Here is a 26,145-nt window from a genome sequence, read left to right on the forward strand (position 1 = left end):
CTCCACCATTGCCTGGATTGTCAGATCGTGTCATCCTTGTAGGTCTCTGGAGATCTCCCTGGTTCCTGATCCCTTCTCGGGCCTACAGTGGCTCCCTCTGATATCGTATCTCTCATCTTGCTCTCTTTCCTCTATTCTTCCCCCAACTCAATGTTTCTGCCCCTCCATTTCCTCTCCTCTTCTCCTCTTCTCTTGCTCTTATTGTAGCAGCTCCTTCCCCCCCCCCCCTCATGCCCCCAATTAGTTCGGGAGTTCATGCCACTTCCATTCCTGGGGACCATTTAACCCTTAGAGTCCTTCATGTTTCCTAGTTTCTTTGGTGAAGAGCATTATATACTGGTAGTCTTTTGTTCTATGTCTAAAATTCATATATCAGTGAGTACATACCTTGCTTGTCTTTTTGTGACTGGGTTACCTCACTCAGGATGGTTTCCTCTAGTTCCATCCATTTGCCTGCGAATTTCAAGATTCCATTGCTTTTTTCTGCTGAGTAGTACTCCATTGTATAAATGTACCACATTTTCTCAATCCATTCTTCAATAGAGGGGCATCTAGGTTGTTTCCAGGTTCTGGCTATTACAAACAATGCTGCTATGAACATGGTTGAACATATGTCCTTGTTGTAAGTACATGCCCTATTTGGGTATATACCCAAGAGAGGAATGGCTGGATCTTGAGGTACACTGATTCCCATTTTTCTGAGCAACCGCCATACTGATTTCCAGAGTGGTCTTACAAGATCGCACTCCCACCAGCAATGGAGGAGTGTTCCTTTTTCTCCACATCCTCTCCAGCATAGATTGTCATTGGTGTTTTTTATTTTAGCCATTCTGACAGGTGTGAGATGGTATCTCAGAGTTGTTTTGAGTTGCATTTCTCTGATGGCCAATGATTTTGAGCACTTTTTTAAGTGTCTTTCAGCCATTTCAGATTCCTCTGTTGAGAATTCCCTATTTAGTTCTGCACCCCACTTTTTAATTTCGTTGTTTGGTGTTTTGGTGGCTAGCTTCTTGAGCTCCTTATATATTTTGGAAATCAGTCCTCTGTCAGATGTGGGATCGGTGAAGATCTTTTCCCATTCTGTGGGTGGTCGTTTTATCCTACTGACTGTTTCCTTTGCCTTGCAGAAGCTTCTCAGTTTCAGGAGGTCCCATTTATTAATTGCAGACCTCAATGTCTGTGCTTCTGGCGTAATGTTCAGGAAGTGGTCTCCTGTGCCAATTTGTTCAAGGGTAGTTCCCACTTTCTCTTCTAGAAGATTCAGTGTGACTGGATTTATGCTGAGATCTTTGATCCATTTGCACTTAAGTTTTGTGCATGGTGACAGGTATGGATCTATCTGTAATTTTCTGCATGTCCGAATCCAATTGTACCAGCACCATTTGTTGAAGATGCTGTCTTTTTTCCATTGTATAGATTTAGCACCTTTGTCAAAAATAAGGTATCCATAGGTGCGTGGGTCGATATCAGGGTTTTCAATTCGATTCCATTGGTCTATCAGTCTATTTTTGTGCCAATACCAAGCTGTTTTCAGAACTATGGCTCTATAGTAGAGCTTGAAGTCGGGGATGGTGATGCCTCCAGAAGATCCTTTATTGTAAAGAGTTGTTTTGGCTATCCTGGGCTTTTTATTTTTCCATATAAAGTTGAGTATTGTTCTTTCAATGTCTGTGAAAAACTGTGTTGGGATTTTGATGGGGATTGCATTGAATCTGTAGATTGCTTTTGGCAGGATTGCCATTTTTACTATGTTAATTCTACCTATCCATGAGCATGGGAGATCTTTCCATTTTCTGGTATCTTCTTTAATTTCTTTTTTTAAAGTCTCAAAGTTCTTATTGTACAGATCTTTTACTTTTTTGGTTAGTGTTACCCCAAGATATTTTATGTTGCTTGTGGATATTGTGAAAGGTGATGTTTCCCTGATTTCTTTCTCATTGGATTTATCATCTGTATATAGTAGGGCTACTGATTTTTTTGAGTTAATTTTGTATCCTGCTAACTTGCTGAAGGTGTTTATCAGCCGTAGGAGTTCCCTGGTAGAGTTTTTCGGGTCACTAATGTAGACTATCATGTCGTCTGCAAATAGTGAAAGTTTTACTTCATCCTTTCCAATTTGTATCCCTTTGATCCCCTTTTCTTGTCTTATTGCTATAGCCAGAACTTCAAGTACAATATTGAAGAGATATGGAGAGAGTGGACAGCCTTGTCTTGTTCCTGATTTTAGAGGAAACGCTTTGAGTTTCTCTCCATTTACTTTGATGTTGGCTATTGGTTTGGTATATATTGCCTTGATCATGTTTAGATATGTTCCTGTTATTCCTGTTCTCTCCAAGATCTTTATCATGAAGGGATGTTGGATTTTGTCAAAGGCTTTTTCAGCATCTAGTGAGATGATCATGTGGTTTTTCTTTTTCAGTTTGTTTATATAGTGGATTACATTGATGGATTTTCATATGTTGAACCATCCTTGCATCCCTGGGATAAAGCCTACTTGATCATGGTGGATGATTTTTCTGATATGTTCTTGTATTCGGTTGGCCAATATTTTATTGAGTATTTTAGCATCGATGTTCATGAGGGATATCGGTCTGTAGTTCTCTTTCTTAGTCATATCTTTGTGAGGCTTGGGTATCAAAGTGATTGTAGCCTCATAGAAAGAGTTTGGCAATATCCCATCTGCTTCTATTGTGTGGAACAGTTTGAGGAGTACTGGAATTAGCTCTTGTTTGAATTTCTGGTAGAATTCTGCAGTGAAGCCATCTGGCCCTGGGCTTTTTTTGGTTGGGAGGCTTTTGATTACTGCTTCTATCTCATTAGGGGTTATAGTTCGATTTAAACTGTTTATCTGATCTTGATTTAATTTTGGTAAGTGATATTTATCCAGAAAGTTGTCCATTTCCTTTAGGTTTTCCAATTTTGTGGAATACAGGTTTTCAAAGTATGACCTAAAGATTCTCTGGATTTCCTCAGTGTCCGTTGTTATGTCTCCCTTTTCATTTCTGATTTTGTTAATTAGCATGCTCTCTCTCTGCCTTTTGGTTAGTTTGGCTAGAGGCTTGTCTATCTTGTTGATCTTCTCAAAGAACCAACTCTTTGTTTCATTGATTCTTTGTACTGTTTTCCTAGTTTCTACTTTGTTGATTTCGGCTCTCAGGTTGATTATTTCCTGGCGTCTACTCCTCCTTGGTGTGTTTGCTTCCTCTTGCTCTAAAGCTTTCAGTTGTTCTGTCAATTCTCTAATGTGACTTTCCTCCAGTTTCTTCATGTGAGCACTTAGTGCTATGAACTTCCCTCTTAGCACTGCTTTCAGGGTGTCCCATAAGTTCGGGTATGTTGTGTCTACATTCTCATTAAATTCTAGAAAGTCTTTGATTTCTTTTTTTATTTCTTCCTCAACCCAGGAATGGTGCAATTGGGAGTTATTCATTTTCCACGTAAATGTAGGTTTTCTGCAATTCGTATTGCTGTTGAATTCTAGCTTTAATGCATGGTGGTCTGATAAGATACAGGGGGTTATTTCAATACTTTTGTACCTGTGGAGGTTTGCTTTGCTGCCAACTATGTGGTCAATTTTTGAGAAGGTTCCATGTGGCGCTGAGAAGAAGGTATATTCTTTTGTGTTTGGATGGAATGTTCTATAGATATCTGTTAAACCCAGTTGTGTCATAACTTCTTTCAGATCCTTTGTTTCTTTGTTAAGTTTCTGTCTAGTAGTTCTGTCCAGTGGTATAAGGGGGGTGTTGAAGTCTCCTACTATAAGTGTGTGTGGTTTTATGTGTGGTTTGAGCTTTAGTAATGTTTCTTTTACAAAAGTGGATGCTTTTGTATTAGGGGCATAGATGTTCAGGATTGAGACTTCATCTTGATGGACTTTTCCTGTGATGAGTATGAAATGCCCTTCTTTATCTCTTTTGATTGCTTTCAGTTTAAAGTCTAATTTGTTAGATATTAGTATTGCTACCCCAGCTTGTTTCTTGAGCCCATTTGATTGGAAAATCTTTTCCCATCCTTTTACTCTGAGGTATCGCCTGTCTTTGAATTTGAGGTGTGTTTCTTGTAAACAGCAGAAGGATGGATTCTGTCTTCGTATCCATTCTGTTAGCCTATATCTTTTTATGGGTAAGTTAAGACCATTGACATTCAGGGATATTAACGTCCATTGTTCATTGGTTCTTCTTAGTTTTGGATTTATTGTTGGTGGTATCATTGCATGTGGATTTTGCCCTTCTGTTTCTTTTTGTGTTTGGTGAAATTCGATTAACTACTGCCAGTGTTTTTGTGAGTGTAGTTATGTTCGTTGGGTTGGAGTTTTCCTTCCAGAGCCTTCTGTAGTGCTGGATTTGTTGATATGTATTGTTTAAATCTGTTTTTGTCGTGGAATATCTTGTTTTCTCCATCTATAGTGATTGAAAGTTTTGCTGGGTACAGTAGTCTGGGTTGACATCCATGCTCCCTTAGTGCTTGTAGGGTATCTATCCAAGACCTTCTGGCTTTCAGAGTTTCCATTGAGAAGTCGGGTGTGATTCTGATTGGTTTGCCTTTATATGTTACTTGGCCTTTTTCCTTTGCTGCTCTTAATATTTTCTCTTTATTCTGTAGATTTGGTGTTTTGATTATTATGTGTCGGGGCGACTTCTTTTTGTGGTCCAGTCTGTTTGGTGTCCTGTAAGCTTCTTGTACTTTCATAGGCATATCCTTCTGTAGGTTGGGGAAGTTTTCTTCTATGATTTTGTTGAATATGTTTTCTGTACCTTTGAGCAGTATTTCTTCACCTTCTTCTACACCTATTATTCTTAGGTTTGGCCTTTTTACGGTGTCCCATATTTCCTGGATATTTTGTGTTAGGGTTTTGTTGGACTTGAGGTTCTCTTTGGTGGATGAATGTATATCCTCTAGCGAGTCTTCAGTGGCTGAGATTCTCTCTTCCATCTCTTGAATCCTGTTGGATACACTTACATCTTTAGTTCCTGATCGTTTATCCAACCTTTCCATTTCCAACATGGTCTCATTCTGTGTTTTCTTTATTGTGTGTATTTCAGCTTTCATGTTTTGAACTATTTCAAGAGCTTCCTTCACTTGCTTGGATGTTTTTTCTTGGCTTTCTTTAGATTCTTTAAGAGATTTATTTATTTCTTGAATTTTTTGGTTTGTCTTTTCCTCCAATTCATTTAATTTTTTGTTTGCTTTCTCTTCTATTTCTTTAAGGGATTTTCTTGTTTCCTCTTTAAAGGTCTCTATCAACTTGCTGAGATAATTTTTGAGGTCCATCTCATCTTCATGCTCTGTGTTGGGCTTTTCAGCTCTTGCCGGAGTGGAGTCCCTAGGTTCTGGTGGTGTCATGTTGGTCTTTGTGTTGTTGAGTGAAATCTTATTCTGTCTTCTCCCCATATCCTTTTAGTGGGTGCGGGTGGGTTCTCTCTATCTCCTCTTGTGGCCCAGTGGTGTGTGGGGGCTAGGAATTCGATGTCCACAACTCTAGATGATCTCGACGCTCCTGGTGGTCTCCTCGCTAGTTCCTAGTTTCTCGGTCGTTCGGCGGAATGGAAGAGTGGGGTGCTACCAGATTTGGGGCACAGGGAGCTCCTCCCTGCCTGGGCTTGTCTGGCCCAAGCCGGCAGGCACAGGCGGGGGTGGTGGGATGGGGGTGGTGGGGTGTTCTGGCCTGGGGTCGGGAGCGGGCAGGAGCTCACTCACCTAGTTCCAGGTCAGTCTGCGGCGGCGGAATGTAAGAATGGGGTGCTAGCAGATTGGTGGGGCAGGGGGCTCCTCCCTGCCTGGGCGTGTCTGGCCCAAGCCGGCAGGCACAGGCGGGGGTGGTGGGATGGGGGTGGTGGGGTGTTCTGGCCTGGGGTCGGGAGCGGGCAGGAGCTCACTCACCTAGTTCCAGGTCAGTCTGCGGCGGCGGAATGTAAGAATGGGGTGCTAGCAGATTGGTGGGGCAGGGGCTCCTCCCTGCCTGGGCGTGTCTGGCCCAAGCCGGCAGGCACAGGCGGGGGTGGTGGGATGGGGGTGGTGGGGTGTTCTGGCCTGGGGTCGGGAGTGGGCAGGAGCTCACTCACCTCTATTTAAAACAATTTTAAATTGAAATATATTTGATCATATTCTTTCCCTCCCCTAATTCCTTCCAGATCCTTTACCCCCTTGTCTTACAAAACAAGCAAAACAGAAATACAACAAAACCCTCCAAAACCAAGAAAACATAACCCCCCAAAAAAACCCCAGCATTAAACTGTAACCAAATAAAATCACACACACACACACACACACACACACACACACACACACACACACACACACACACACACACACACACACACGCAGAGCTGTGGAGTCCATTATATGTTGGTTAACCACTGATCATGAGGCTTGTCCTTGTGCTGGAGCAGTTGATGTATCCAGTGTCACTCTATTGGAGAAAAATTTCCTCCTCTGCTAGTAGGTATAACTGGCAGGCCAGTTAATCTTTATCCTAGTGACTAGGTGCTTGCATGCTTGTGCGCCCTCTCTCTCTCTCTCTCTCTCTCTCTCTCTCTCTCTCTCTCTCTCTCTCTCTCTCTCTCTTTTTTAAGACAAGGTTTCTCTATGTAGCCCTGGCTGTAGACCATGCTGCCCTCATACTCAGATCCGCCTGCCTCTGTTTCACCAGTGTTAGGATTAAAGGCATGTGCCACCACCACCCAGCATCATTCATTCATATGTTTTTAAAATATAGCAAAATAAAATATAAAACAAAACCAAGTTGGACAAGATAAACCAATAGAAGGAAAAGAACCCAAGAGAAGGCTCAGGAATCAGAGACCCACTTGTTTGTACATAGAGGAGTCCCATAAAAATACTAAACTGGAAGATTACACACACACACACACACACACACACACACACACACACACACACACACACACACAGCCATATACTTGGTGCATACATATGTAGGTCCTGTGTATGCTGCTTCAGTCTCTGTAAGTTCATATGAGCTTTGTTCATGTTAATTTAGAGGGCTTGCTTTCTTGGTGTCTTCCTCTGGCTCTTAAACTCTTTCCACCTCCTCTCTGTGGGGTTCCCTGAGCACTGATGGGATGGATTTGATGGAAACATTCCATTTAGAGATTCCAAGGTCTTTCTCTGTGTATTATCTGGCTGTGGGTATCAGTATCTGCTGCAGGAACACTTCCTCCTACCTTACTTTCATTCCCTGTATCAATATCTTCATACAATCCTAGGGTCCCCTGGCTCTGTTCTGCTGTTCTCTCAGCCTGGACCATTTCCATTACTCTATGTATATCCATTGGCCCATAGAAACACTCTGTTTTTTTCCCATATACCAACATTATATAGGATCCAGAGTAGCAAAGCAACCAAAACAGAATACCCACCCAGCAAAGACCAGATCAGATATCTATATCAAGAAATACCCCAAACACCATAGTTTTAGAGTATGCTTTCTTCTCAGAAGTTCATAGAACTTACTTCAGAATTGGCCACATACTTGGACACAAAGGAAGTCTTAACAGATAAAAGAAAATTGAAATAACATCCTGCATCCTACCTGACCACCATGGATTTCAAAAACAACAGAAACAGCAGTTAAGTATACAAATTCATGGAAACTGAACAACTTACTACTGAATGAAAATTGAGTCAAGATGGAAATCAAGAAGAAAATAAAGAACTGTTTAGAATTGAATGAAAATGAAAGCACAGTATATCCAGATTTATGTGATGAAAGTGAAGACATTTCTTGGCGGCAAGTTCATGACACAAAGTGCCTATGTTAAAAAACTGGAGAAATCTCATATTACTAATTTAATGAAACAGCTGAGAGCTATAGAACAACAAGAAGAAATAATACTAAAAAGAGTAGAAGGGAAGAAATAATCAAAGTCAGGACAGAAATCAGTATTAGTAACAATAAAAGGAATATAAAGAATCAATGAAATAAAGAGTTGGTTCCTTGATAAGATCAACAACATTGACAAACCTTTAGTGAAATTAACCAAAGGATAGTGAGAAAAGACCCAAACTCAAAAAATAAGAGTTGAGAAGCTTCTGTAAAGCAAAGGACACAGTCAACAAGACAAAACACCAGCTCACAGAATGGGAAAAGATATTCACCAACCCCACATCTGACAGAGGGCTGATTACCAAAATATACAATGAACTCAAGAAGCTAGCCACCAAAACACCAAACAATGCAATTAAAAGATGGAGTGCAGAACTAAATAGAGAATTCTCAACAGAGAAATCCAAAATGGCTGAAAGACACTTGAGAAAGTGCTCAACATCTTTAGCCATCAGGGAAATGCAACTCAAAACCACACTGAGATACCATCTTACTCCTGTCAGAATGGCTAAAATCAATAACACCAGTGACAATCTATGCTGGAGAGGATGTGGAGAAAGAGGAACTCTCCTCCATTGGTTGTGGGAGTGCAAACTTGTACAAACACTTTGGAAAGCAGTATGGCGGTTTCTCAGGAAAATGGGAATCAGTCTACCTCAAGATCCAGAAATTCCTCTCGTGGGCATATACCCAAAGAATGCACACTCATATAATAAGGACATATTTCAACTATGTAATAGCCAGAACCTGGAAACAACCTAGATGCCCCTCAACTGAAGAATGGATAGAGAAAATGTGGCACATTTACACAATGGAGAAAAAAAATGGAATCTTGAAATTCGCAAGCAAATGGATGGAATTAGAAGAAACCATCCTGTGAGGTAACCCAATCACAAAAAGATAAACATGTTATGTACTCCCTCATTTTTGAGTTTTAGACATAGAGCAAAGGATCACTAGCCTACAATCCACACTGCCAGAGGAGCTAGGAAACAAGGAGGACCCCAAGAGAAGATTGCATAGTCCCTCGAAGAAGGGGATGGGGACAAGAACCCCTGACCAAATTGGAGCCCTGGGGCAGAGAGAGGAAGGAAAGTCTTCATCCAGTTGCTGTTCAAAGCAGAAACAGACACCCACAGCTAAGCACTGAACTATACTACTGGAATTCAGTTGTGGAGAGGGAGGAGCGTTGAGCAAAGGAGCCAAGACGGGGATGAAAAGACCTGCAGAAACAGTGAACCTGACCTACTGATAGAATGGAGACCCTAGTCATAAATCTGGGGAAACAGCATTGGACTAAACCAACCCCTCTGAATGTGGGTACCAGCTAGAAGTCCAAGACAGTCTATGGGTCCTCTAAGAGTGGAGCCAGTCTTTATCTCTAGAGCACAAATGGACTTTGGGAGCCCACTTCCTATGGAGGGATACTATTACAGCCCGGATACAGCAAGGAGGGCCTAGGCCCTCCCCCAAACAATATGACAGACTTTGAAGGTCCTTGGTGGAGGGCCTACTATCCCTGGGGAGGAGTTGGAGGGTGGTGGGTTGGGGTGGGTTGGGTAGGGAACATGGAAGGATGGGAGGATGAGGGAATGGGGGCGATGGATATGTAAATATGAGTAATTAAATTAAATTAAAAATAAAGAAAAAATTAAAAAATAAAAGAGTTGAAAAGGGGAATATTACAACAGACACTGAATAAATTCAGGCTCCTAGGAATACTTTTTGAAAATATGTACTTCTTCAAACTGGAAAACCTAACAGAAACGGATGAATTTCTTGATATATATGACCTACCAAAGTTAAATCAAGATCAAATAATTAATTTAAACTGACCCATAACCCTGAATGAAATAGAAACATTAATTAAAATTGCCCCAATCAAAAAAGCCCAAGGCCAAACAGATTCAGCACAGAATCCTACCACATTCTCAAAAAAAAAAAAAAAACCCTAACACTATTCCAATTATTCTGCAAAATAGAATTTGAAGGAATATTTCCTAGTTCTTTTCATGAAGTCACTACTACCCTGATACCAGAACCACAAAAGTTCCAACAACAACAAAAAAGAAAATTATAGATCAATATCCCTTATGAACATAGATGCAAAAATTCTCAATAAAATACTTGCAAACTAAATCCAAGAACACATCAAAAACATTGTTCACCATGATCCTGTTGATTTTATTCCAGAAGTGGCAGGGATGGTTCAAGGTATGTAAAACACTAAATGCCATAAACAGATGATATAAATGGTATAAACATACTATAAGACAAAACCGTACAGTTATCTCGTTAGATGCAGAAAAGTCCTTAGACAAAATCCAACATCCCTTCCAGATAAAAATCTCAAAGAGACTAGGAATACAAGGGACAAAAACCAACGGAATAAAGGTCATTTATAGTAAACCCATGTCCAACATCAGCAAAATGGAGAGAAACTCAAAGTAATTCCACCAAAATCAAAAATAAGGATTGTCACTCCATACCTATTCAATATAGTCCTCGAGGTCCTAGCTAGAACAATATGACCGACGAAGGGGATCAAGGGGTTATAAGTAGGAAAGAAAGAAGTCAAAGTATCTATTTTCAGAAGATAATATTTTATATATAAAAGATCCTAAAACTTCTACCAGGAAACTAATACAGTGATAAACACTTTCACCAAAGTAGCAGGATACAAAATTAACACAGAGAAATCAATATACAGAAATGACAAAAATTCTGAGAAAGCAATCAAGGAAATTGTACTTTTCATAAGTGTCTATAATACAAAAACTCTAGGGTTACTTCTAATCAAGCATGTGAAAGACATAATAAATAAATTTTTTTAATTAAAGAAAACATGGGAAGATGTAAAGTGTAAAGATGTAGGATTAATATGGTGTAAATGGCAATTGTTCCCAAAGCAATCAATAGATTCAGTATGATCACCATCAAAAATTCAGCAGAATTCTTCACAGAAATTGAAAAAAAAATCTCTTCAATTTCATATGGAAACACAGCAGCAGCAACAACAAAAACAATAGCTGAAACAATCCTGAATGATGAAAGAACTGCTTTTCCTATCACAAATTGTACTACAGAGCTATAGTAATGAAAGCAGCATGAGGCTGGCATAAAACCAGCTACGTTAATCAGAGGAATCAAATTGAAGACTTGGGCATAAATCCTCATTGCTACAGGCACCTGATTTTGATAAATAAGCTAATATACAAATTAGAGAAAAGACAGCATCTTCAACAAATGGTGCTGGTCAAACTGGATAGTTGCATGAATCTATCACCATACACAAACCTCAACTCCAGAGTGATCAAGGATCTCAACTTAGATAGAGATACCCTTAATTTAATAGAAGGAAAAATGGGAAATAGTCTTTGACCGAACTCATTGGCACATGAAAAGACTTTCTGAACAGGACGCCAATAGCACAGACACTAAACAAAACCACAATTAATAAATTGGGACCTTATGAAACTGAAAAGTTTCTGTATGGCACATGACACCATCATTCAGTCAAAGTAGCAGGCTACAAAATGGGAAAAATTCTTTACTAGTTGTATATTTGGTAGATGGCTGTTATCTAGAATACATAAAGAACTAAAGTAACTGACCATCAAGGGATTTTTTTTTTTTTATGGGCACAGAACTAAGCAGAGAGTTTTCAAAAGATGAAACATCATTTGAGGGAGGGCCCAGGCCCTCCTTCCAGTATCTGGGCTGCAATAGTATCCTTCCATAACACTGGCTCCACTGTTAGAGGTCCCATAGACTGTCATGGCCTCCTAGTTTGCACCCACATTCCGAGAGCTTGGTTCAGTCCAGTGCTGGTTCTCCAGCTTTACAACTAGAGTTTCCATGCTCTCACTAGGTCAGGTCAACTGTTTCTGTGGGTTTCTCCAGCACCATCTTGTCTCCTTTGCTCATCACTCCTCCCTCTCCGCAACTGGATTCAAGGAGTATGGCTCAGTGTTAAGCTGTGGGTGCCTGTTTCTGCTTTGATCAGATACTGGATGAAGGCCCTAGGAATGGTAACCTAGGTAGTCATCAATTTCATTATAGGGGAAGGGCATCAAAGGCAGCTTCTCCACCACTGCCTAGATTCTTAGTTGGGGTCATCCCTGTGGATGACCCTAACACTTCTTCCCCTATGTCAGACCTCTCTCCAAGCCTCAGAATCCCTGGGGAAGGGATGGGGATGGGTTTGGGGGTTGGTGGGGAGCATGGAAGGATGGAAATGTAAATAAGAGTGCTTGTAAAATAAAAAAAAAAGATGAAACACAAAGTTCAATATCCTCAGCCATTAGGGGAATGCAAGTTAAAACTATTTTCAGATACTTGTTCATTATTAGTCTGTGAAATTATAAAAATTGCAGATATTGGATAAAATTAGGAACAATCTTTTTGAGCAAGGTAGCCCAAATCCAGAAAGACAAATGTGTGTGTTCTCCTATATATGGATGGTAGCTTTTCAGCTTTTGACATCTTAAAATTTTTTCTCTTTCCGATATGTTAGGAATAGTCATTATCTCTTATTCTTAAATTGATTCATAAAGAAATTTTCTAATTTGTGGTGATTTAGCTGAGGATAGGTGGGCATCTCTTGGACTCTCTGTCAACTTGAAAAGAGGCTTCCCATGCCTGGCATTGGGTTTGTTAGATCATCTATGGCCTCTTTGAGGGAGCACCCCCAGTAGAATAACTTCATTTAAACTATGAACATGATATATATATATATATATATATATATATATATATATATATATTATAATTTAAAATAAACATAAAGTAAGTTTCCCTATGGCTTTTTCAAGCTTCATCTGTATTATTTATCCCATCTCCCTTCCTTGCCTTCTTCACTGACTCCCTTTCCCCACCCAGTTATAATCTTTCAAGTTTTTCCAATTTTCCTCTTTCTACTTGCCTCATTTCTAGAATATTATCCCCACCCCTCCCACCCACTCCATGTATCCTTTCTCCTTTCCTGGTTTCTGCAGTTACTCCAGGTTATATATGTAAATAAAGATTGAGAGCTGTATCCAGAAATAAGAAAGAATGTGTGACATTTTTCTTTCTCATTTTGGGTTACTTCAGTCACAATCTATTTGAGTCAAAGAACAAGTGAAGAAAGAAAAAATTTCGATTCCTGGAATTAAATGAATGTGAAAGCACAGAACAACAAAACCTCTGCAACACATTAAAAGCAGTACCAAGAGGGATGTTCATAGCTAAATTAACACATCTGGAAGAGCACAAATAATGTCATGGTGCAACTCAGCAATTTAGAAAAATAAGAACAAACCAAACTCAAATCCGGTAGATGACAAGACAGTAAAAATCAGAGCAAGAATGGGTTCAAAATAAGTGATTCAATAAATGTCATAAACTGTATAAATGTCCTTAAAGGCAAATCATATGATCATCTTAATAGATATAGAAAAGGCTCTGACAAAGTCCAACATTTCATCATTATAGAGGTCCTAGAGAGAGTAGGAGTGGAGGAAACATACTGTAACATAATAAAAGTTATATATTACAAACCTATAGTCAACCAACATCAACCTAAGTAGTGAATACCACAAAACAATCCCATTAATATCAAGAATGAGGCAGACTTTTCAATATCCCCAGTCCTTTTCAATATAGTGCTTGGATCACTAGTTAGAGACAAGAGAAGGAAATTAAAGGAACAAACTGGAAAGAGTAAAATTATTACTATTTGAATATGATATACTTAAGAAATCTAAAAAATTCCACTAGAAAACTTTTAGAAATGATCTGTGCTTTCAGTAAAGCGTTAGTACATTGAATTGACCTATAAAAATTAGTTATGTTTATATATACCCAAAACAATCATGCTGAGAAAGAAATCATGAAAACACATTCAAAATGGAGTCAAAACAAAATAAATAATCTAGGAATAACATAACCAGGGAGGTGAGACTTTTTTATGAAAACTTTCAAGAAAGATTGAAGAAGACACTAGAACATGAGAAGACTTTCAGTACTCATGGATTGGTAGAATTATTGTAAAATGACCGCCCTACCAAAAGAAACTTACAAATTCAATGCCATCCCAATAAAAATCCAAAATTCATAGGGAACCCCAGAAGACCTCAGATAACTAAAGTACTTCTGAGCAAAAACCACAATGTTGGAGGTATTACTATACCAGTTTTCATGCTATATCACAAAACTATTATAAACACCATAGTACTGGCAAAACAAAACAAAGCAAAAAAACTAGACATGTCAAAAATCAAAGACCTATACATGATGTCTTAGTTAGGGTCACTATTGCTGTGACAGAAAACCATAACCAAACAAGCTGTGGAAGAAAGGGGTTTATTGGGCTTATGCTTCCTCATCACTATTATCACTGAAGGGAGGACAGGAACTCAAATACAGCAGGTACCTGGAGACAGGAGCTGATGCACAGGCCACATAGAGGTGCTCTTGATTTGTTTTCAGAACCAAAGTCAAGTTTCTTTTGTAATACTTGTATTGCAGTACTTTATAAGGAATCAGGTTCAACCTCTACCATGCCTCCAATGAATGTACTTTGAATCCTCTTCACATTTGTGTAAGAGTCTGTAGCACAAGGTGTGTCTCTTTCTAAGGTGGTTCTTCACTGATGCTATTGTTGTTTCCAGGAAGCATTAGGCCATGTCTGGACATGTTGTGATTGTTATTACGGATTGAGCTTGTGCTCCTGTCATCTTGAGGGTGTAGGCGGGGATGTTACTAGATACTCCATAGTACCTGGCCTCTGTATTGTCTAGCTCCAACTGGCACTAGAACTGAGGTTGAGAGATCTTGCTTTAGGATGAAATAGATGGACTCCTAAGGATGGAACACAAACATATTTGAAATAGTTGTTTTTAGAACTATTCAATTAATGATGAAGTATACTTTAATAAACTTTAGAATAGATAGTAAATAATATAAGGCTTCTAAAACTGCAAAATTAAAATGTTTGAGGATAAACTATTACTAAAAGTAGAGCAACATGGAACTGACATGTAAAACTAATATGAAAATAAAATTTCATCATGTTTAGGATTCTTAGTTGTTTTAGTTAAGCGTTTTATTGCTGTTAACAAAACACCATGTCGAAAAGTAACTTGGGGAGGAGAGGGTTTATTTCACTTATTCCCACTTCACAGTACATCATCTAAGGAGTCACAGCAAGAACTCAAGCGGAAATCTGGAGGCTTTTGCTGATACAGAGGCTGTGAAGTAATATTGCTTATGTCCTTCTCAGTCTGCTTTCTTATACACTCAACAGGCTGGATGCCTCCATGTCAGTCGCTAATTAGAAAGTGCTACACTGGCCAGTTTCATGGGGCATTTTTTCAGCAGATGTTCTTTCTTCCCAGATGACTCTGGCCTGTCTCTAGTTGGCATTAAAATCTAGCACACTTACTGTGTGTCAGAGCAGACAGAAGACATCTAAAGAAAGTATTAGATCCTACAAGATGGCCTTATGATGCAAATTTCAGTATTCTCATCTACTTTTAAAAATAATCTTACAAGTTCAGGAATTTGAGTAAAACAAGAAAGAAGTATTTTAAGAAATGTTAGGCAATTACTCACATTCTTAAATAATTCCTGTTTATGTTAAAGATTTCTAACAGCCCTAGAAAATATATTGAGATTGTACCAGAAAAGGCAGGTTTTCATATTTACTCTTAGTGGCTCTTTTGCTGAGTTAAAATGCTTTATACTGAAAGAGACAGTGTCTTTATATTTGGTTCATGACAAATAGTGAATGTTATTTCCTCATTAAAATTTAAAAGCTAAGAAATACCCAACTCCCCCAATGAGTGAGTGTCAGGTAATGACTGCTTTTAGACTCTCAGGTATGTTACTAGTTTACATTGGATACTCCAGTACATATGGCACATGCAGTTAGTTTGCTTCAGGGTGATAAAAAACAAAAGCAAAACCAAAAACCACTTGTGTTGATTTTGATGGAGTCTATAAACTAATGCCTGATTTGCAACTAGTTTAACTTATTATTGTCTTTATTTTTGAGTATTAAGTTTTTTTGTGAGAACAATGATAGCCATATATGCATGTGGGCTTAAATGAAGAATATTTAATTACCTCTCTTTTATTTTTGCAGCCAATTTCTACAGAAATTTTGGAGTATTCATCAGATAGTGACAAAGAAGATGACCCAAAAAATGATCTGTTCATTGATTCAGAATCCCCTCACAAATACCAGGTGGATTTCAAATCAGATGCAAGACAGTCTTTGAACAGACAGCCTGACTCAGGGGCAAATTCAACACAGCCCATATTGAGCACACCCCAGAAATACATGGCCAAGTTTTCCAAGACTACAGAAAATTCAGCAACAAAGAAGAAGTTTTTAAGGTTAAATCACCTTTATAATTTCCTTTTTCTTGGTTCTTCTCTTTCTTGAGACTTTAATTTTTAATTTTTAAAATACATGTTTAATTGAGAAAGAAAATTGATAAAATTTTCAGGTACAGTTTATGAAGTTGTTCATTCAAGTGGAGCGTTAGTGGATTTGGTCATGACTAGCTTACATGGCTGCTTTCCTTAATGGAGATGTGTTGTTTGGCTTATCAAGTTTTATTAAACGTCAGTACTCTATTAGAGACAGGTGAATCACTCTTTCATTATCAAATATAACTTATAAAGAGAAAAATAAATATAAGGTCATTAGTTTACCGTTATGGCACGAGTATGGTAAGAGAGAGTGGCCAAATTAATCCCTAACAATCTAAGAAAGTAGACAAGAGCCTTGATTGAGGGATAAAAATACCTCATATGGCTTAGGAGAGCCACAGTGGATGAAAATCCTTGTTACTAGTGTATCAGTCCGTGACTGGCTTTTGTGAGCCAATCAGGATGTCTGCAGGAGCCTTTAGAGATATGTCCCAATCTCATGTCCTACAGGTGTTTTTGTTATAGATTGTAACAAAATAATGTCTCTGTCATAAGACCAAAGAACAAGAAAGATCCACAATTATGCAGAGTATAGTTAGTGACTTAGTGGCAGAAGTTTGGTTGTGTACAGCAGGAAGACCAGTGGATTCCTGTGATTTGAGTCAAAGGGCTTATTAAATGGTTAAGACAAAAGTGACCTTGTCTGGGCTAAAATGGACATGGGCAGTATGAAGCTAATATCAGGGACATACCTGATGCTGATAAATTCAATCATAAAGCTATATATACCACTCTGATGGTTTGTTTGTATCATAGTGGGAAATACCATAAGCAAAACTCTCTAGTAATATTGGGTAGACATGGTGACTCAAGGTAGACACAGTCCTGAATCGAACAAAGCCCCAAATGAAGTTGTGAATTCAGAGAGAATGGTAATTGGATATGATAATGCACACCTCTAATCATACTACAAGCCGTAGGATTGTAATTCAAGACAAGCCTAGGTGACATTGCGAATTTGAAGTCAGACTTGGGTGTACATAGTTAGATCTCAGCTCAAAAATCCAGGAACTAGGAATCAGTGATATAGTATTTATCTAGCATATGTCTGGCTCTGGGTTTCGTAGGAAGGAAGGAGTGTGTGGGAATGATATTGTGCTTGATATTAGAATAATTTTAATGATACAGGTGATGGTGTTTTTTTCTTTTCTTTCTTTCTTTCTTTCTTTCTTTCTTTCTTTCTTTCTTTCTTTCTTTCTTTCTTTCTTTCTTTCTTTTTTTTCTGAGACAAGATTTCTCTGTGTAGCTTTGGAGTCTATTCTGGCACTCGCTTTGTAGACCAGGCTGGCCTCAAACTCACAGAGATCCGCCTGCCTCTGCCTCCTGAGTGCTGGGATTAAAGACATGTGCCACCAACACCCGGCGGTACAGGTGTAGTTATCCAGTCCTAGAACATAATGTTCCCAACTCTGTTGAGGACCTTCTGTGTGTCAAGCATGTTTTTGTATTCAGGAGATATGACAGTAAGCCTCTGCCTGTTCTGGGTGAAGACTAATTGTCATCCAGGAAGTAGTTACAGTGTTAGAAATGAAGTAGTAGGAGCAGCAGATTTTGAATGGGAAGTGGTTGATTGAACATTAGGAATTAAGCTACTTGGTAGTAGGTTCTTAGGAGAGAGGCACCTTGTAAATTTCAGATTTAGAAATTTAGATGAGGCGGATAGATGAAATAGAGAAAAGTAATTCAAGTAATTCATAGGACTTTCCTTCCTTTACTCCTTTCCCCTTATTTGCATGATAGGATGCAGCATTTCTAACCCTAGCCAAGCGATGAGTGCAAGTAGTAAATGCACAGCACTTTTAAGGAGTGAACAAATTAACAAAGTGTAGAAAGGAAATCATACTGACGAACTGCAAATTTTATGGCTATAATAGCAGTCCAACTTTGTTAAGGATCAGGAAATAGACCTTCTAAGAAAATGAGGAATTGGAAATGATTCCCAGAAAGAGAATGCAATACAGTTTTCCTTGTTTCATCTCTTTCTGGTTGGGGGTGTGAAATGTAAAAGCTGCAGCTGTTATAAAGAACTTTTATTTAAACATAGTATATTATAATTCATTAAACAGAGGCGGCCTAGCAGAAAGACTAAAAGAACTGCAGAATCGAGAGAGATCTGCCATTTCTTTGTGGAGACATCGATGTGTTTCTTACAAAATGACACCTTTAGGTAAGATTTTCATAAATGTCTAATATAATGGGTACATATATTCTGGGTAAAAAGTCTTTTTTCACATTAAAATATATGAAGGTGATTGTTAGTGTTTTCGTGACTTAAAATATTCTCTCTGAAAGTCTTTGTTGTGGTGAATACTTTTCAAAATATATCTGAAAACTGTTTTGGTGGGGCATGGGAGCTGGCTGAGCTGGTAAAACACTTGCTGTGTAAGCCCGAGGCTCTATCTCAGTGCAGGTCTGTAGTGTGCATTTCAAAAGGTACCTTAATCCCAGCTCTGGCCTATCTGTCTAGCCAAATAATTGAGCTTCAGGTTCAGTGAAACATCCTGTCTCACACATGCACACCCACATGAACCCTGCACACATATGTAATCTCTTCACACACACAGAAAATGATATTTTTACCACTATAAAATGTTATCAGTTGTTTCAACATTTGCAAATATCACATATTCTACTTCATCTTTATTGATAACAGCTGTAAGAAAATTAGTGTATAAATCAGAAAACATAAAAAATGCTTTCAATATAGAAGCAAAATAATTTTAAAGATGACATAATATATGGATGCCTACTCAAAAAATGAAATTTTTAAAAGGTTACTGATCTGAGCATGTCAGTGGTGGTGCACACCTTTAATCCTAGCACTTGGGACACAGAGGCATGTGGATCTCTGAGTTTGAGGCCAACCTGGTCTACAGAGTAAGTTCCAGGACATACAGGGCTGTTACAATAGAGAAACTCTGTCTTGAACAGCAAAATCAAACAACAACAAAAAAGAGTTTACCAATCTGGACAACTATTTCAGCAAATCTCATACACAGGTGATTAGAACTAGTCAAAAATACTCAATCCAAACTGAATCATTATTCTCTGGTCATTCAAGGTGCACTCTAAAATGCTGATGACTTTTCAGTGTGAACATTTTGAGCATTTCCCACATCAGAACTTCCTATTTATTAGCATTATGTTTTTTTTTTCCTTCTGACATAGCTCTGGCATCAGTTTTTAACTACTTTTTTAACCGATGTTGATGGAAATATAAATTTAATACAACTTTCACACTCTATCCTTTTCACAAGAAATTGATTTCATAAATTTGCATCATACAAATTAGTGTCAAGAACTGTCAGGATTGCTTTATCTTATATGATGGTATATTAGTTTTTTTCCCCAGAGTTGAGATTGCATATATTCATCTTTTCTTATGTAACATATTAAGTAAATAAGCCCAAGTGCTAATCCAGAGTCCCATGATGGATACTTAATGAGATTTGTATGGGGGTGGCAAGATGGCTCAGCAGGTGTAGATGCTTGCTGTCAGCATTTGCTTGCTCTCTAGAGCCCACATCATGGAAAGAGAGAACCAGCTCCCCTAAATTGGCTTCTGACTTCCACATGCTTCCCTTGGCACATATGTGCCCCTATCCAAACACAAAACAGATAAATGAAATGTTAAAAAGGAACAAAGAGAAGGAAGATGGTTTAATGGATTTTAAATATAATTTTAAATTCATAAAGCAACTTTGATATTAAAATACTAATAACTATCATTGATGAGATTATGCAAGGGAAAATGTTCATATATGCATTATTGATGGGTTTGTACATATCATAGAAAAGAAAGAAGTCCTTTATTATAATGAGTATTCACCAGATTGATTTATAGATGGAGAAACTAAATATAATTCCTTAGTAAGTCAAGCTAACTCAATGTCATGTTCTCATATTTATTTCTTGGAGGTTATCTTTCAAAACATAAGGTTTCATAAGTAACATTAAATGTGATGACATTCATTTATGCAAAGATTCATTAGAATTGTGGTAATACGTTCATAACTTACAAGTGGACAGAATTATCAAAACTCCAGATGTTCATTAAAACTTTTTGTCATTTAAAATTTTTCATAGGAATCAAAGAAGGGCTTTTTGGGAGTTTGAATATCACATATTACAAGCTTTGTATGGTGTATTCTATACATAAAGTTCTTTAGAATAAGATAATAAATTCACCATTCATAGAAAAAAGGTAGAGAAAATTTCATTTTGAAATCTTTCTTGATTCCTTGAAATCTTGGTACTGTGTGCAATTTTTTCACATAGAGGATTTGAGGAAACCCCTTGTCATCTGCCAGGGAGGAGGCCATTAATGTTAGTTTCCAGGATTGTAGTAAATAGATTAATATCTATCCTGTAAAATAAAGGTTTCTCATGACTTCAGTTTAAATACATATCAGAAAAGCTAAAAGGGGTGGTTTTGTTTGTTTGTTTTTTTCCTCCGGCAATATGGCTTTCTTAATTTTGAAAGGAAAGATTTCTTCAGGATATTGCTACTTTTGTAGCATTTACTCTCAGGAGAGATTGCTCTGTTTACAATTGTTAAAGATTCACTGTAAGTGACAAAAATGAAATAACTGTTCTTGAGTTGCTTCCCTCCCTCCCCAAACATATGTAGTTTCATTAAGTCCCAGAGCTATTCTTTTCACAGGTTTGATGACGGCTAAACATATTGATGGTTCATTACCTGCTGGAAGTTGCTCTTGAGTTTGCTGTAAAGCTGGTTAGGGTCTTTGGACTCTATCCTTTTTCTCTTTTCTAATTGATTTCTAACTTCTCTTGATAAATCCAGAAATACTTTTTATGGGAATCAATTGAACTCTGTTTTTTTTTTTTTTTTTTTGGTTTTTCGAGACAGGGTTTCTCTGTGTAGCTTTGGAACCTATCCTGGCACTCGCTGTGGAGACCAGGCTGGCCTTGAACTCACAGAGATCCACCTGCCTCTGCCTCCCGAGTGCTGGGATTAAAGGCATGCGCCACCATCGCCCAGTGGACTCTGTCTTTAAAATATGAAAAGGCAAACTTTTAAAATGGGACCTGTATTTTTCTATCAGCTTTTTAAAGATCTGCTAGCTTTGTTTGTTTGTTTGGGAGACATGATCTCACTGTATTCATCAGGGTGGCCTCAAGTTTACTGAGATATACCAATCTCTACCTACCAGGTGCTGGCATTAAAGGTGTACACTGGCGCTCTTGGTATAATGATTGGCTTTTTAGTGATAGCAGAAATTTTGGTGAACAGATGTGGGTTTAGTTCTTCTTAAAATGACTTCTTCAGTAATCCTTCATGTAGCTGACATACTTGGTTTTAAATATTTGTATTTCTTTGAAGAAACCTTTTTTTTTCTGACATCTCATTGCATATTCACATGCATGCTCGGGGCAAGTTCAGAATGTCATGCTTCATATGATGTTCTACCAACTTATTTGTCAAGTGTGTTCTATGTACCTTAAATTATATATTTGAGGTCATTGCACTGTGCACTGAGAATATTCAGAAACAGATGTCACTAATACCATGCCTATCTTTAAGTGAAGGCTTTGTGTTTCATATGTAAGATGAGCCATGTGATGTATTCCTTCAGCATTCAAGGCAGCTGGTGGGAGACCTTGTCTTCTATGCTGACCAGCTACAGTGTGATCTTGTTTAGTTTCATTTTCCGGAGCTGCCAATCATGTGGAATTCATTTTTGTGTATGAACACAAGCCTATCCTTGTTGCTTTATCCTGGCTGAATGAACTAGTAAGCAACAAAGTTCTCTTGAGATGGAGAGATAGTTGAGTGGATGAGAGTGCTTGCTACTTAAGAAAAAGGACCTGGGTGCAGATACCAGCACCCAGCTATGCAGAAAGCCAGGCTTGGTTACATGTGCACCTGTAACCCTGTTACAGGGAGAGAGTGGACAGAGAAAAGATTACTAAGGCTTGTTGGCCACTTACCTGTAAATTCAGTAAGAGACCCTGTCTTGCTTTTTCTAGATGTTGCACCATAATTGTGAAGACCAAGGAAAGCAATGTTCTTCCATGCACCTTGATGATTTTTTTAGTAGACTAACATAGACTGTGGAACAATGCACTAACAAGGCACCTTGTGCTATTATCTTTATATTTAGAAATATCATCATTGAGAGATCTCAGTCTTTGCTTCCAGGTACCAGTAATTGATATGGTTTAATAAGATCATTGCCAATTCATTTGCTGTTTATCTCTGTTTTAATAGCAGATGCATGAATTTGTACTGTACAAAGTTATCGTGAATACTAGTTTTAAAAATTATATTATTTTATTACTTAAAATAATTTTTAAATTTAAATATATGTTGATCACATAGTTTCCTTCCCCTGAGTCCTTCCAGATCCTCTCCCTTTCCTGACCACTGGACTTTATTTCTCAGAAAACAAGCAAAACCCTAGTGTAACAACACCCCCGTCAAAAAAACCAAGCAGCAACAACAAAAAACCAAGAAAGCAAAGTAAAGCCAAGTCCAAAAAGAAAAGAACAAATCCACCAAATCGTAACCCAATAGAAGTACACCAAAAAACTGTGGAGTCCATTATGTTTGTCAGCTACTCCTGAACATGAGGTCTGCCCTGTAATGGTTGACATACCCTGTGTCACTCTATTGGGGAAAGCTGATTTTCCCTCACCCAGGAGGTATAATTGACAGGTCAGTTGTTAACCTTTTCCCCAGTGGCTAGGTTTTCATTCGTCATTCATTTTTTTTTTTAAATAGCAAAATGAAAATATAATAAGATAAAACAACTTCACTTCAGAGTTGGAAAAGACAAACTAACAGAAGGAAAAGAGCCTAAAAGTAGGCAAAAGAATCAGAGACCTGCTTGTTCACATTCTCAGGAATCCCATACAGACGCTAAACTGGAAGCTGTAATATATACAGAGGACCTGGTGTAGACCTATGCATGCAGGCCCTGTGCATGCATCCTCAGTTTCTCTGAGTTCATGTGACCTTTGCTCATGTTGATTTAGAGGACCTTGTTTTCTTGCTGTCCTCCATCCCCTCTGGCTCTTAGACTCATCTGTCTCCTCTGCCTTGGTGTTTCTGAGCTCTAAGGGGAGGGATTTGATGGAGACATCCCATTTAGGACTGAGTTTTCCAACATCTTTCTCTCTCTCCATAATGTCTGGGCACGAGTCTATATTTGTTGCCATCTGATGCAGGAGGAAGCTTCTCTGATGATGGCTAAACAAGGTACTGATCAAAGAGTATTGCAGAATATCATTAGGAATTGTTTTATCATTTTTTTAGACCATTATTATTTGGTTTTCCCCTGGGTCCCTGTGCTATCTAGTCTCTGTTTCTTGGTCACCCAAGCTATGTTGGGTATTTGCTCCATCTCATGGAGTGGGTTTAAGTCAAGTCAGTTATTGGCTGGTTATTCCCCCAAGCTTTGTGCCTCTATTACCCTGACATATCTTGCAGTTAGTACACCATTGTAGATAAAGGTTTTGTGGCTGGTTTGTTATTGACATTTCTCTTTTGATAGTGTGCAGAGTATCCTGTACCAAAGATGCTAGAACAGAGGGGTGAAGGCTCTATGTAGGCGCCAGCTGGACATTTCCATGTTCAATGAGTTTTGTCGGTATTTCTTCAGCAATGGAGCTCTGCTATCATTTTGTGGAGAGCAACTTTACCATTGTACATAATTTGTTAAGCAAGTAAGACAGGTTTTAGTGTATAGGAAAACCAGATTTAAATCTTTCTTTAAATCTTAAGGTTTTTAGCTGCCTCTTGTTTACAGAGATATTTAGTTTTAAATTTAAACTTAAATTTAGCTATTTTCATTCATTAAAAATTACATTTTCTCTTAATTTGTGTTGTAGACTATAAGTAACCAAGTAATACTGTTTTTCCTGTAAAATTTTTAAGTAGTTACCCGTAAGAAAGTTTTGTATGCTAATATCTGTGTTTACTTTAGGTATAGGAAACAATTCTGAATACAATTTTGATACTCAAGTCTATTGTTATAGCTAGGGAGTGAGAGCAACAGATAGCTAGCTGGACAGGTGTGCTTCATTTATTCATTCAGTGTATCTTATTAGATGACTCTTAGTTAGCAGCCCTGCACTAGGCTCCAGACATGGTTTAGCACCATTTGCTGCTCTTGCAGAGGACTCAGGATTGGTTCCCAGCAGCCATATTTCAACTCCAAGGGATCTGATACCTTACTCTAGTCTCTGTGATACCAGGCATCCATGTGATATACATGTATACATCCAGGAAAAATACACATATAAGATAAAGTAGAACACTTGCATACTAATTCATATATGTGTGTGTATGGTGTAGATATGTGCACATGACTATAAGGGCCAGAGCAGATAAGAAGTGTCAGGTCTCCTAGGTGGGAGCCACCTGACAAGATGAGTATAGGCTCTTAACTGCTGTGCCATCTCTCCATCCCCACAAGCAAGATTATTTTTTTTATTTTTATTTTATGTGCATTGGTGTTTTGCCTGCATCTATGTCCTGTGAAGCTGTCAGATCTTAGAGTTACAGACAGTTGTGAGCTGCCATGTGGGTGCTGGGAATTTAACCCTGGTCCTCTGGGAGAACAGCCAGTGCTTTTAACAGTTGCTGGGCTGTGTCTCCAGCCCCCACAAACAAGATTTTTGTCTTTATTTCTGTTATAGAACGTGTCTTTATTGGATTGGTATTTACTAAGCAAAGAAAGAAAATAGGGATTTGTTAGGATTGTCAGGGTTGGGATAGGAGATGATGGGAGCTACACTTGAAATATCTTGAAAATTCTTATTTCGCCATCAGTTTTGAATGAACCTTTTGCTGTATATAACAAGCTTGGTCAGTGCCTATTTAACCCGAATCCTTGAAGGGCTTGGAATATGTTGTTTCTTGTTTTCCTTGCTTTGTGCATTGCTAATATGAGACCTGATGGTATCCTGGTGTTTTTTCACCTTTGAGTTAGCTTTTTTCCTTTATGGTACGTTTATATGTTGACATGGGGGGGGGTACTCTAGCATCATGTGTGTGCATGTGTGTGCATGTGTGTGCATGTTGAGGCCCACAGTTTATGTCAAATCCAGAGCTGGCTGATTCATCTAGGCCTTCTAGCCAGTGTGCTCTGGAGATCCCAGTCTATACCTCCCTTCTGTATTGCAATTAAACCTAGTGTGTATGTCAGTGTGGAGATCTCAATTCTGGTTCTTAAGCTTTTTATTTTATTTTTTTTAATTTTTATTGATTTTTTTGTGAATTTCACATCAGGAAACCCGATCCCACTCACTTCCCACTCTCTCCATAACCGCCCTCCACCCTTGCAACCTCACCCCAAAAGAAAACAAACAAAAGGATCTCCCTGTGGAAGCTGCTGTGTGTCACACACAGTTTTACTTACAAATGTTCATTGTAATGAGTCCTTGGACTGCTTTGAGGCCTCTGGCTTCTGCTACATTATCAATACTGGATCCTCACTTGGACTCCTGTCTGATAATCCTATTCTTATCCTGTGTCATGGAAACTCTGCAGTTTTGGTTCTGCAGTGCCAGGCCCTTCATGCGCTCCAGCAGTTCAAGGACAGGGTGGGCCAACTCAAAGTCCTGGATCTGGGCCTGGGTGATAGCTGAGTTGGTCAGCCCATCCTCTCTCCTGTATCTGCACTATCACAGCCAGATCTTCAGCACTGTCCTGGTGAGATGTGAGGCCAGTATCACTGGAGTGCTTCAGCCAACAAGGGACAGGGCCATCTCTCCCTTGCCGCAGTCACTGCACAACAAAGGGTGAAGCCAGCTCTCAGGCATTTACACTCTCTGGATGCCAGCTCTCCCACACT

General features: G+C 38.6%; 1 protein-coding gene across 3 annotated transcripts in view; it reads left to right on the top strand.

The window, feature by feature from the left end:
* The window catches only part of Spidr (scaffold protein involved in DNA repair), a 253,452-nt gene that overhangs the window by 62,856 nt on the left and 164,451 nt on the right, over nt 1–26,145 (top strand). For all 3 annotated transcript variants that reach the window (XM_027413428.2, XM_035444756.1, XM_027413430.2), the window contains 2 exons: nt 15,972–16,225; nt 18,391–18,491. In XM_027413428.2, the coding sequence (XP_027269229.1) occupies nt 15,972–16,225; nt 18,391–18,491 (355 nt within the window). The remainder of the gene's footprint in view (nt 1–15,971; nt 16,226–18,390; nt 18,492–26,145) is intronic.

This window comes from Cricetulus griseus, chromosome 4 (genome assembly GCF_003668045.3).
Source record: "Cricetulus griseus strain 17A/GY chromosome 4, alternate assembly CriGri-PICRH-1.0, whole genome shotgun sequence".
Taxonomy (NCBI): domain Eukaryota; kingdom Metazoa; phylum Chordata; class Mammalia; order Rodentia; family Cricetidae; genus Cricetulus; species Cricetulus griseus.